The 14,079-nt window shown below is 49.2% G+C and overlaps 1 protein-coding gene across 6 annotated transcripts in view; it reads right to left on the minus strand.

Annotated features, from left to right (window-relative positions):
- The window catches only part of kiaa0100 (KIAA0100 ortholog), a 74,818-nt gene that overhangs the window by 43,080 nt on the left and 17,659 nt on the right, over positions 1-14,079 (minus strand). For 4 of the 6 annotated variants that reach the window (XM_033045832.1, XM_033045831.1, XM_033045833.1 and 1 more), the window contains 7 exons: positions 8,196-8,322; positions 6,713-6,762; positions 4,597-4,750; positions 4,315-4,433; positions 2,657-2,717; positions 1,757-1,982; positions 295-415 (listed from right to left, as the gene is read on the minus strand). In XM_033045832.1, coding sequence (XP_032901723.1) covers positions 295-415; positions 1,757-1,982; positions 2,657-2,717; positions 4,315-4,433; positions 4,597-4,750; positions 6,713-6,762; positions 8,196-8,322 — 858 coding nt within the window. Of the gene's footprint in view, positions 1-294; positions 416-1,756; positions 1,983-2,656; positions 2,718-4,314; positions 4,434-4,596; positions 4,751-6,712; positions 6,763-8,195; positions 8,323-13,898; positions 14,000-14,079 lie in introns of those variants that run through there. The other 2 variants (XM_033045836.1, XM_033045835.1) reach the window with 1 other exon arrangement.

Consider the following 14,079-nt stretch of genomic DNA (forward strand, 5'->3'; position numbering starts at 1 on the left):
CACTCTGTGGTCAGTGCAATATTGAATTGAAGTGCCACACTGGTGCTGTTTTGAACAATATATTAGACTCATTTGAGTTAGAACCAGAAAGTTCCTACCAGCGACCTGGGCCAATACTTATCCCTGAAACAGACTACGGGGTAATTATCACATTGCTGCTTCTGGGAGCTGCCTGTGTGCTCTGACTACATTTCCAACAGTGACTAAACTTCAGGGAGGTCTCTGCCAGCTGAGCTGCAGTCCTGGGAGCTCTGATCAGAGGGTGCTGCACTGCAGCGGGCAGTATGTCTGTACCTCTGCTGGCTGTTTAATGACAGCGTGACGTTCGTGTTCTCCATCTGCACCGTAACTGCCTGCGGCAGGTATTTCATGAAGGCAGGCCTGTAAGCCAGGGCATCCTCCTCTCTGTCATCTTCTGTAGAGAAACCAGTTAACAGCACGTCAGATAGAGACACACGGGACCGCACAGACTGGAATCCAAAGCATGCTCAGAAGGTCGAGAGGTATCCATGGAGGCAAAGACGTGGTCAACGTTTGGGTTGAAACCCTACATCGGGACTGAGTGTGGATAGGAGATAGCCGGCATTAAATGATGAGGGGGCAGGGGGAAGACTGGAGGTGGCATGCAATAGGTGGATCCACGTACGGTCGGTTGATGGGCAGATGGAGTCAGGTTGGGGAAGGAGGGAGGATGGAGATAGTGACAGAGGCTGGGAGGTGATCAGTAGAAATTACAGTCTCCACTGGCCGTCGTGGCTGAGTGGTTAAGGCAAAGGACTAGAAATCCATTGGGGTTTCCCCGGCAGGTTCAAATCTTGCCAACAACGAGACCAGCAGGTTGCCCAAAATAAACGGTGTTGTGTATATATCTTTTTCATTAAAAAAAGGCGGCAGATGATAGAGCTGACATTATGTCAGGTTGTGAGAGGCTGCAATCAATGTGGAGATCTCCTGCACAAACACTCATTCACGCTCATATTAAAGATACAGCCATAGAGTTACACAGCACGGAAACAGGCCCTTCAGCCCAAATCACCCATTCTGACCAAGATGCCCCATCTACACCAGTCCCACATGCCCGTATTTGGTCCATATCCCTTTATACCTCTCCTATTCATGTACCTGTCCAAATGACTTTTAAATAGTACCTGGCTCAGCTGACCAGTCCCTGCGCCCCTCACCCTCTGAGCCACTGAACTGCCAATTACTGTTACTGCCAGGAGTAGAGAGTATTAGCTGCAAGGAGAGGTTGGACAAACTTTGGATTGTTTTCTCTCGAGACTCAGAGGTTGAGAGGATACATAATAGAAGTATATGAAATTATGAGAGGCATGGATAAGGTATTCAAAATCTTTTTCCCAAAGTGGAAATGTGAAAGACCAGAGGCCATAGCTTTCAGGTGAAAGGGCCAAAGCTTAAAGGAGATGTATGGGATGGTGTTGTTTTACAGAGTGGTGGGTGTCTGCAAACACACTCCCCTTGGGTGCTGGTGGAGGCAGATACGATAGAGGCGTTTCAGAGGCTTTAAGACAGGCTCATGGATATGCAGGGAATAGAGGGATATGGATCATGTGCAGGCAGAGGAGATTAGTTGGCATGGACAACCTGGGCCGAAGGGCCTGTTCCTGTGCTGTTCTGTTCAACACAGAACCTGGAGCGGAGACCCGATGGTTTGGGCCCACGTTGCTGCTTAACGCTGCCCCCGCGCCTCCCATCCCACCGCGCCGCAATTCCATGGCTGCTAGCTCCCTCTCACCTTCCACATCGGTGCTGGGCCCTTGCTGCACCAGGTCAGTCTCATTCTGCAGCACCTTGGGCTGCGACAGTGCGGTCTGCAGCAGGTGCGAGGTGAAGAATCCCTCGTGGAGCTCGGTCTTCAGCCCATCGATGGTCAGCTCCGTGTTGAGGGCCTTCAGGTTGGGCAGGCTGATGACCACAGTCACCGCCAGGCTCAGTGACGCGTCCGCCAGGCAGAAATCCTCCTGCCGGGCACAGTCACAATGAGGAACACTCTCCCTGGAATCACTGCAAAGACCATTCAGCCCATCAGGTCCAGGCTGAAGCCCAGAAGAGCATTCCCATCAGTCCCGTCCTCCCTTTGTTTCTCTGTGACACTGCATTTCATCACTCTCACATGCCTGTCAATTCCCTCCAATCTTTTTGACCACCTGCCCACACTGGGGATATTTTATAGCAATCAATTCACCACCAATGTGCACATCTTTGGGAGGGAGGAAAGGAGGCGTGGAGGGGGAAAGGAGGCGTGGAGGGGGAAAGGAGGGAAAAAGGAGAGAGCGAGTGATGAATGGAGAGTAGGAGTGAGAAATGGAGAGAGGAGAGAGTGTGGGGAATGGATGGAGGGAGGAGGGAAGCGATTGGAGTGAATTAAGTAAAAATGGAATGGGAGAATGGAGGGGGGAGGAATGGAGGGAGGGAGAGAGTGATGAGAGAAATGGAGGGAGGGAGGAACAAAGGTTGGGTGGGAGGAATGGAGTGAGGAAAGTATGGAGAGAAAATAAAAGAATAGACTAAAAGAGAGAGATTAGAGGCAAATAGGAAAAATAGAAAAAGTGCTTAGGAAAATGGAAAAGAGATAGAGACAGACAATTAACAGTGCGGGGGCCTCAGCTGGAAACCCCCGGTGTCAGTAACTCACCAGCTGGCTGCTCGTTATCCATTTGCTGGTCAATTTCCTCACACTGCCCTCACACTTGATGCTGTAAAACAGATGATTCCTCACTTTACTCACAAACGTTTTAGCTTCCCATACAGGCAAATAATTGCTCCTGACCCTCATCAAAAACCAGTTAGCTTTGCCAGGTGTTTGGGTGATGTAGACAGTGGCACAGCAGGTGGTGCCACTGCCTCACAGCTCAGAGACCCAAGTTCGATCCTGACCTCAGGTCCTGCCTGGATTTCCTCCAAGTGCTGCCTCTGGGTGCTCCGGTTTCCCCCAACATCTTGTGACGTGCGCAGGTGTAGGGTTAATTGGCCGCTGTGAGTTGGCCACCCTGTTGGTCGAGGGTGGAATATGGGAGGAGTTGATGGTATGCTGGGAACATGAAGAGGGATTTGTGTACGATTATGGAAGTGAGTGTTTGAGGGTCAGAACAGATGGTGGGCCAAATGGCCTGTGTCCACATTGTGCGACTCTGACTCGAAAGCTCTTTGACATCATGCACACGCAAAAGTGCAGAGGAACCTGTTACCTTCTGGCTATTAAATCAGGCGGAAGTGGGAGGCGATGTTTGAAGATGTCAATAGATAGATTGAATAGACAATAGGTGCAGGAGTAGGCCATTCGACCCTTTGAGCCAGCACCGCCATTCACTGTGATCATGGCTGATCATCCAGATTCAGTACCCGTTCCAGCCTTCACACCATATCCCGACTCCGCTATCTTTAAGAGCCCTATCTAACTCTCTCTTGAAAACATCCAGAGAATTGGCCTGAATTGGCAGAGAATTCCACAGGTTCTTAACTCTCTGGGTAAAAGAGTTTCTCCTCATCTCCGTTCTAAATTACCTACCCCTTATTCTTAAACTGTGGCCCCTGGTTCTGGACTCCTCCAACATCGGGAACACGTTTCCTGCCTCTAGCATGTCCAATCCCTGAATAATCTTATACGTTTCAATTAGATTTACCTCTCATCCTTCTAAATTCCAGAGTATACAAGCCCAGCCGCTCCATTCTCTCAACATTTGGCAGTCCTGCCATCCCAGGATGATTCTTCCATCTTCCAAATATTTATCCATCTCCATTTTAAATAATGTGTAGGAAAGAACTGCAGATGCTGGTTTAAATCGATGTCCTTCCGCTGCTGGACATGGGGGGCAGGGTGTGGTGGAGACGCCCCTCAAAAATAAGGGAAGGGGTTCCATGCCAGTGAGCCACATGAGTGGCAAAGGTGGGGGATAAATTTGTGTAATTTGTGTAAACAGTATTGAATGTATGTATAACCTCTGAGAATGTTGGATGGAGTCTTGTAAGGATCATGCATTGGATATATTTATTTCTCGAATAAAGTATATTTTGAAATTAAAAATAAATAAATGCAGGGACACACCAGTGCAGGGATGCACGCACACCCACTGTCAACTGTATGAATTCTATTAGGTCACGTGCCAGACAAGGATGGGCGACATTGTTGGGGCGGTCGGAATGCGCAATTTCCTGAGGCTCCCTCCTCCCCTGTCCAGTTCAGGAGCTCATAGGCTGCCTTACACTCCCCACCCGCTGCCCCAGCGCAGCACAGTAATCCCCGGCCTGGCGCAGTCCCCTGCCCACTGACCCACTCTGCCAACCGTCACGCACCTGCTGCCGTTACAGCAGAAGACAAACATGCAGCTCGAGACGGCCACATGCCACAGGGATTCCTGGATACCGGCATTCAGCACCATCACATTCATGGAGTACACGTGGACTGTAAGCAGCTGGGGGGGGGAAGGAGAGAGGGAAAAAAATCACTTTACACAGGGCAGTGGGTAGACCCGTCCACCCTTGCTCACCCCTCCTGTGCAGTGCTGCACCAGCCCCTCCCCCGTTGCTGGTGCTGACCGATCTCTGACCTCCCACGTCCCATTATGCGCCCCTTACCTGCGACACCAGGCGCAGCATTGAGGGTTGGAGGGCCCAGTGCTTCTTCCTTGAGTTCTCCCTGGGAGCGGCTTCCGTTGCCTCTTGATCCGTAGCAGCAGCTTGCAAGTCCGCTTGCAAGCGGACCTCTCCCACACACAGGCCGAGGTAGTGACTGTAGCCAGGAATATCGGAGTTAGAGAATCTCCCACACAACTGATTTCAGCCTTTCTTTCCCCTCCCCAAGACAAATGTTGGGCTCACAACACAAGAAAATATCTGTGCCACGGTGGTGCAGCTCGTAGAGGCACTGCCTCTCAGTGCCAGAGAACTGGATTTCGATCTGACCTCGGGTGTTGTCTGTGGGGAGTTTGCACATTCTCCCTGTAGGTTTCCTGCAGGTGTTCCAGTTTCCTTCCACATTCTAAAGACATGCGGGCTTGTAGGTGAATTGGCCTCTGTAAATTGCCCCTAGTATGTAGGGAGTGGATGAGAAAGTGAGATAACATAGAACTAGTGTGAATGGTCAGCGTGGACTCGGTGGACCAGGAGGCCTGTTTCTATGCTGTGTCTCTAAACTAAATTAAACAGTAGGCCACTCAGCCCCTCAAACCTGTTCCACCATTCAATATGACCATGGCTGTTCCATGTTGCTTTCAACTCCTCTTCTATGCCAGTTCCCCAGAACCCTTAATTCTTCCATCTTCCAAATATTTATCCATCACCACTTTAAATAGAACTGGATTCATAGCAGATGCTAGTTTAAATCGAAAGTAGACACAAAATGCTGGAGTAACTCAGCGGGACACATAATTGTTACACAATTGTCCTGCTGAGTTACTCCAGCTTTTTGTGTCCACTTTAAATAATCTGGCCTCCACCCCCTCTTGGTCAGAGAGTTGCACGCTCTGAGAGAAGAATTTAACTATTTTTCCTTTCTTGAATAGTGACTACACACTTGTGATTTTCTAAACATCTAGGACCTCCCTTGCATCCAGGGAAGTTTTGTGGAAACTGAAACAGACCCTTTGGCCCAACTCACACACGCCAAGCAAGATGTCTGCCCTAGTCCCATTTACTTACATTTGGCCCATCTCTCTCTAAACCTTTTTTATCCGCGTACCTGTTCAAATGTCTTTGTAATAGTAACCTCTACCACTTCCCGTGGCAGCTTATTCCATATACCCAGTACCTTCAGTGTGGAAAACATGCCACCGATCCCCTTCAAATCTTTCCCCTCGAATCAATGCGCTCGGAATCAACACTAACCTACCCTGGGGAAAAATCTGTGATCATCCACCTTATCTCTGCCCTCCTTTTTAATAAAGTTTATTTAAAGCCTCAGCCTCCTTTGCTCCAAGGAAAACAACCCCAGCCTATCCAATTTTTCCTCATAACTCAAGCCCTCAAATCCCAGCATCATCCTTGTGGATCTTTTCTTCCTGTAGTATGGCGACCAGAACTGCAGATTGCGGATGCTGCCCGGCTCACTGCATAACTCCAGCAGTTAGCTTGTTGCTCCAGATTCCAGCAGTCTCAGGTGTCGTTTCTGAACTGGTATCCACAAGCCTGGACCACTGATGTGGTGACACAAGCTCAAATCTCACCACAGCAACTGGGAACTCCGGGATACTCCCAGTGATCAAAACATATACCGCCAGACTCAGGAACAGCTTCTTCACTTCTGCATCAGACGTCTGAACAGTCCTTCCATAAAGTAGGGTATGAACTTTATCTCTGGAACTGCTACTCCACAGTGCGGACGGCTACCTTCACTCTGCATCTTTCTCTTCACTCTACCTGTTGTACTTGTCTTTGACGTCATTGTATTTATGTATAGCGTTATCAGATTTGATTGGATAGCACACAAGCTAAAGCTTTTCACTGCGCCTCTGTACATGACAATAATGAACCCGTGAACCCTCTGGACTGTTGTAAAAACCCACGAATATCCATCAGTGAAGGGAATCTGCCATCCTTAGACTTTATGGTGACTCCAGACCGATCACCTTTGCTGTCCCGAGACAGTCTGGCCAACCTGCGTTCAGGGGCAATGCGATGCCTACCCTATCCATGATGTTTGTATCCAGGGGTGGAAACTGTGGCTGGAGGATGTGTGGAATGGTAGAACACTTACGGTAACTCATGGTTCAGCAGCTTACAGGAGAGCCAGATTCTGTCCACTTCCTGCAAGAAAGTACAGAGCTATAATTGACGGAGCAAGAAACACCAAGGCTCTACGATGCAGGGTGCTGTTACACAACATGGGATGTGCATAAGACGTGCAGGAGTATGTTACACACACTTGGGGTGTGCAGGAGTGTGTAACACAACAGGGGACATGCAGTAGTGTGTTACACAAGCAGAGGATATGCAGGAGTGTGTTATAATAATAATAATAATAACACATTTTATTTTCGGGCGCCTTTCAAAGTCTCAAGGACACCTTACAGAAATTAACAGAAGAGAAAAAAACATATAGTCGGAGTAAAAAGAATAATAAGGACATCACCAATACACAAATTAAAGACAGAAATCGCTCCAAAGACAAAAAATCAAAAAACACAATGTGAAGAGAGAGCAGCGGCAGCTAAAGAGCGCCAGCGTCCACTCTCCCTTCCGACAGCCATCTTGGACACAGACTAACATGTTTACTTACACACACAAAAATCATCCCCCCCACAGTGGATACCACTGTGGGGGAAGGCACAAAGTCCCGTCCCCATCCCCAGTTCACCCAAAGTCAGGCCTATTGAGGCCACCGCTATTGCCTCTACGGAGGCCCGATGTTCCTGGCCGTTCTGGCCGGGTGGTGTTGCCCCGGCGTCGGGAGAGTCTTCACAGCAGCTGGGCCACCTGGAACGGCCGCTTCCTAGCTGGGGACCGCGGCTTCCGAAGCCGACAAGGCCGCGCCGGGTTGGAGCTCCCAGGCTCCCGATGTTTGAGTCGGCGCCGCCCGCTCCGCTCCGCAGACCCGCAGGTGTTGATCTCGGCGGTCACAGCTCACCGGAGCTCCAGCGCGTCGATCCAGCGTGGCGACCCAGGCAAGGCATCGCCCGCTCCACTCCGCGATAGCGCTACAGCGCTGTGCCGCCAACGAAGCCGAGGTGCTGGGCGGTCCCCGCCAGGAAACGGCGCTCCACGCCCGCTGGTAGGCCACGAGGACGGGTCGATGGGGCAGCCCGGAGAAAAAGCTGCCTCACCGACCAGGTAGGGACCTAGAAGTATAATTACCCCCTTCCCCCCACATTAAGAAGTCCATTTCTCCAACAGTCGAAGAACAAGACTTACTAAAAACTTCAAAAAAAAAAGAATTAAACGGACGGCTGCTGGTTAGCAGCCGTTCCCCAAGATGGCTCCTCCACAATGTTACACAAGCGGTGGTTTACCGATTGCAAGATATCTCCCTCCACGATCCAGCTTTCATATGGTGCCGGGGAGGTGACAGAGTGCCGCTGACCCTCAGTGCTGGACACAGCCAGAGGCCCTACAGAGCCGCACATCGTCCCGGCAGCACCACCCCACAAACCATGAGATGAGTTCTTGGGCACAGAGATCCACCACCCTCGCGGCCAGTGCCCACATTTACACTCACACTCCGGGACAGGGCTCACACTCACCACAGTCCATGGAGCACAGATGTTGATGCTGATGTTGTGGAGCGAGAGGAAGCCCACGGAGCCGATCTTGAGGTCGAGGTGCAGCCAGTTGTGGATGAGATGAGTGACGATGCGGGACAGCAGCCACCTGCATGGGGAGCAACACGGTCAGCAGAGCTGTTGATTTCATTGTTCTATCTGGGACATATGACAATAAAACATTCTTGACTCTTGACACAGCTCCTGGCTTCATGCAACGCTGGGGTACAGTACTGGTAGGGACGGGTCTGTCACTGCATAACAGGGTACAATAGACAATAGGTGCAGGAGTAGGCCATTCGGCCCTTCGAGCCATTCAATGTGATCATGGCTGATCATCCCCAATCAGTACCCCGTTCCTGCCTTCTCCCCATATCCTGTGACTCCGCTATCTTTAAGAGCCCTATCTAGCTCTCTCTTGAAAGTATCCAGAGAACCGGCCTCCACCGCCCTCCGAGGCAGAGAATTCTACAGACTCACAACTCTCTGTGAGAAAAAGTGTTTCCTCGTCTCCGTTCTAAATGGCTTACCCCTTATTCTTAAACTGTGGCCCCTGGTTCTGGACTCCCCCAACATCGGGAACATGTTTCCTGCTCTTATATGTTTCAATAAGATTCCCTCTCATCCTTCTAAACTCCAGAGTATACAAGCCCAGCCGCTCCATTCTCTCAGCATATGACAGTCCCGCCATCCCGGGAATTAACCTTGTAAACCTACGCTGCACTCCCTCAATAGCAAGAATGTCCTTCCTCAAATTAGGGGATCAAAACTGCACACAATACTCCAGGTGTGGTCTCACTAGGGCCCTGTACAACTGCAGATGGACCTCTTTGCTCCTATACTCAACTCCTCGTGTTATGAAGGCCAACATGCCATTCACTTTCTTCACTGCCTGCTGTACCTGCATGCTTACTTTCATTGACTGATGCACAAGGACCCCCAGATCTCGTTGTACTTCCCCTTTTTTTCCCAACTTGACACCATTTAGATAATAATCTGCCTTCCTGTTTTTGCTACCAAAGTGGATAACCTCGCATTTATCCACATTAAACTGCATCTGCCATGCATCTGTCCAGTCACCTAACCTGTCCAAGTCATTCTGCATTCTCATAGCATCCTCCTCACAATTCACACTGTCACCCAGCTTTGTGTCTTTTGCAAATTTGCTAATGTTACTTTGAATCCCTTCATCTAAATCATTGATGTATATTTTAAATAGCTGCGGTCCCAGCACCGAGCCTTGCGGTACCCCACTAGTCACTACCTGCCATTCTGAAAGGGACCCGTTAATCCCTAATCTTTGTTTCGTGTCTGCCAACCAATTTTCTATCCATGTCAGTATTGGTGGGGACTGAGGCAGGGGGCAGGGGGCAGAGGGTGGATTCTGGTCTCCTTCCCGACACAGGGGAGTTGTTACACAGCAGACAGCAAATCTTTTGAATTAGACTGTCAACCAAAGCTCTGTGCACCCTCTCAGCTGAATATAAATCCTTTCATAACAAGTGTCTGGTGAACCAATATAACTCTTGACCAAGATTATTGGGAGATAATCTGCTCATTATCCAGGTATGTTTGTGGGGATTTGTTCTGCACAGATCGAGACTGGTCTCTACAGGACAACAAAAACATTTCACTGTTTGAGAAGAGTTGTGACAGGTTCTACTGAGGTGCGAGTCTTAACACTACAGGATGTTGCTGTTAATCCCAGCCAGAATGTTGATGGATAGGTTACAACAGTGAGTGTCTCTATCATCTGGGCCTCCGCCTGCCAAAGCTTGGTGCGCAGCAGATCACTGTGCATGCAGCCCAGCCAAGGAGCCAGGTCGACTCCTGCCGAAGATAGAGACAAAAAGCTGGAGTAACTCAGCGAGAGAGGCAGCATCCCTGGAGAGAAGGAATGGGTGACGTTTCGGGTCGAGACCCTTCTTCAAACTGATACCTCCCCTCTGGTGTGGGTAACAGTCAGAGTTAGCCAAGGGAAACTGACTCGACATTCACCCCAAGATTAAACTGGGGGTTTAACCTCTCCTATCAATTACCTGCTGGCTGTGAGATCATCCGGCCCAAGATTCTTGTGATGCCAATGAAGACCATCAGAGTGCATTACGGTCACATTTGATTAGAAAGTTGCTCTAAGGTGCAACTGACTGTTTGACCGCCATTCCTGAAGTCAACATAAGACCCCGCCTACTGGGTAATTACTGCCACAACAATTTCAGGCTTTAGCTATCTTTCAAACTACAACTCACTCTCTCTCTTCCCAAACCACAGGAAATTGCAGACTTGTGAATGCAGCCCAGTGTATCAAGCAAACCATCCCTCTTTCCCCCACCCACCAACTCCATCTGCACCAAGCTGCCTTGTGAAAGAAGACAACATATTCAAGCACCACTTACACTTGGTTATTCCCTCTTCTCCCCTCTCCTGTTGGGCAGAAGATACAAAAACTTGAAAGCACGTTCAATCAGTCTGACAACAGCTTCTTGCCCCCACTGTTACCAAACTCTGAAGTGCCATCTCGGGCCCTCATAGCCCCCCAATAATATTGCAATCTCAGTCACCGAAGCCGACATCAAAAGATCTTTCAGGAGGATGAGCCCATGGAAAGCATCTGGACCTGATGGTGTGCCTCGTTGCATACTCAAAACCTGCGCAGATCAACTGGCTGGAGTTTTTGCGGATATCTTTAACTTCTCATTACTGACATGTGAGGTTCCCACCTGATTTAAAAGGACATCAATAATACCGGTGCCCAAGAAGAGGAAGGTGACGTGCCTCAATGACTACCGACTGGTGGCACTAACATCCGTGATGAAGAAGTGCTCTGAGAGGTTGGTTATGGAGAATATAATCTCCTACCTTAGCAAGAATCTGGACCTACTACAATTTGCCTACCACAATAGATTAATGGGAAATACAATCTCGCTAGCTCTCCACTCTGCACTGGATCACTTGGACAATAAAAACACATACATCACACCATTATTCATTGACTACAGGTCAACGTTCAACACCATCATCCCCTCAAAAAATTGTTACCAACATCCAGGAGCTGGATCTCTGAACATCCTTTTGCAAATTGATCCTCAACTTCCTCATCAACAGATCACAATCGGTATGAATTGGCAACAACACTTCAGCCTCGATAACCATCAGTACAGGGCACCTCAAGGCTGCGTGCTCAGCTCCCTTCTCTACTCTATACACATAACTGTGTAGCCAGACAGTTTCATCTTTAAATTCGCCAATGACACCACCGTTGTTAGACAAATTACGAGTAATGATGAGTCAGTGTATAGGTGGAAGATCGATCGTCTGATTGAAAGGTGCCAGTACAACAACCAGTATCTCAATGCCAGTAAAACACAAGGAACTGATTGCTCACTTTAGAAGAGGAAGGTCGAGGATTCACAGTCTTGTCTTCATCAAAGGGTTAGCGGTAGAGAGAGTCAACAACTTCAAGTTCCTGAGGTAACTCAGCATCTCTGGAGAGAAGGAATGGCGATGTTTCGGGTTGAGACCCTTCTTCAGACTGATGTTAGGGGAGGGGGGAGGGGGCAATAGACAATAGGTGCATGAGTAGACCATTCAATGTGATCATGGCGGGACAAAGAAGAATGTACTCGGACAGAGTAAGACTAGTGGGAGAACGGGGAAGGGGATGGAGAGAGCAAGCAAGGGCTATCTGAAGTTAAAGAAGTCAATGTTCATACCGCTGGGGTGTAAACTATCCAAGCAAAATATGAGGTGCTGTTCCTCCAATTTACGCTGGGCCTCACTCTGACAATGGAGGAGGCCAAGGACAGAAAGACACAAAATACTGGAGTAATTTAGCGGATCAGGCAGCATCTCTGGAGAGAAGGAATGGGCTACGTTTCAAGTTCCTGGGTGTGTACACAGCTTCATCCCAACACCCATCAGGCTATTGAACACGACAAAAAACAACTAATCTTCAAACTATGAACCGTCTTTGTTGCACTAGGACTTTGTGCTTTTGGTTTGTTTTGCATTATGTTGAGTCTTTTTATTCATTGAACCTTTTTTTGCTTGTTTATTATATTATCTATTGAGTACTGTGTTTACAAATCTGGTGTGAATTTCATTCTTCAAGGAGCATTTCGGTACATATTTCAGTATTTTGGTATATATCTTAATTAAAAATTCTTGGCCACTCATACCCAAGGGATCAGTTCACGATTTTCCTTATTCAGCCCTTATATATAACACTATATATGCTGCACTTTGCTTATTTTTTCTTTTGCACTACCTGATATACTCATGTATGGCATAATCGGTCTGGATACAATGCAAAACAAAGTTATTCACTGCACACATGAGACTGATGAACCAACCAACTCCGGCAACAACAATGTGTATTTAAATCCAGTCACCTTGCAAAATATTCCAAGGCGCACCCAGACAAGTTATCAAACTAACATTGACATTAACTCAAGGACAGATGTCAAATGCTTGGTCACAAGATGCAATTTACGGAGTGACTTGTCGGAGAGAGGTGATTGTATTAGAGAAGGGAGAGGCTGTAAAATGGAAGAATGCCGAGATCTCGGAGTTATTGGAAAGAGATGGTGCTAGTGATGGATTTGTACACAACATGTATATAAAATTTAAAAGATTCTCCCAGTTCTCTCTCCCTCCCCACCTTCTTCTGCACCATGTGGGATTCCCCAAATTCCCCAAACCATGCTCGAACCGTGACCCTGCGTTCAGAACCTACAGGAGTCATACAGAAACAGGCCCTTTGGGGATCCACGTCGATACATTACCTGTCTCTACTAATCTTGATCAATCACATTAGGTGAAGAGCATTCTCTGCCTTGACAATTCAAGTACTTGTCGAGATGCTTGTGAGTCTCTGACTCCACCATCTATGTAGGCATTGCCTTCCAGGTTCCAACCAACCTCGGTGTGATAAACCATCCCTCTCAGGTCCCCTAAATCCTCTAACCTATCATCTTAAACTTTTTGTCTGAGATACCAACAGATGCAAAAGAGGGATATCATAGAATTAGTGTGAGCAGATGGTTGATGTGGACTCAGTGAGCCAAAGGGCCTGTTTCCACGCTGTACCTATCTTTCAATCTATCAGGTTCCTTACGTCTGCAACCTGTGGGGAACGTTCAATGAGGGTCATAGGGAAACCAAAAGCAAAGGAAGCCGGCTATCCTCTATGGCCGAGGCAAGGGGAAGACCGCACTAGGGAAAGAAAGCTCCTAACTCTCATCTTCCGCAGCTCAAGGCAGCAGAAACGCCATGGCCACCGAAATACTTCCTGGTCAGTGGTCAGTGCTGTGACATCGGATACTCAGAGCCAGTCCATACACAACAGGATCCCACGGGCAGCAAAGTAACAACAGCCAGTGGTCGGAGGATGGAGCAACAAGATCAAACCAAGTCAAAGAGAGACACACTTGCCCGAGAACTGACCAGAACTTTGAGTCAGCTTATACAAATGAGGCTCCCTCACCGCCCCTCCTCCAGCGCGGCGCTCCCTCACCGCCCCTCCTACAGCGCGGCGCTCCCTCACCGCCCCTCCTACAGCGCGGCGCTCCCTCACCGCCCCTCCTACAGCGCGGCGCTCCCTCACCGCCTCAGGACTGCAGCCGACGCCAGCTCCCGCCCCCACTCATTACCATAATTTATGCGCCCCCCGCGAGCAGGACTCACCGGCCCAGCAGCAAGAGCGCGAGCGCACCCGCCGCCAACGACACCACGACCAGCACCAGCACCATGGTGCCCGCTGCCCGCGGGTCAGGGGTCGCGACCCCCACCCCAGCCGCCGGACGTGATGTGCCGCGCAACCACCGGAAGCAGGACCAGGGACACAGAGGCGGACAACTAGCCTGGT

This window comes from Amblyraja radiata, chromosome 28 (genome assembly GCF_010909765.2).
Source record: "Amblyraja radiata isolate CabotCenter1 chromosome 28, sAmbRad1.1.pri, whole genome shotgun sequence".
Classification (NCBI taxonomy): Eukaryota; Metazoa; Chordata; class Chondrichthyes; order Rajiformes; family Rajidae; genus Amblyraja; species Amblyraja radiata.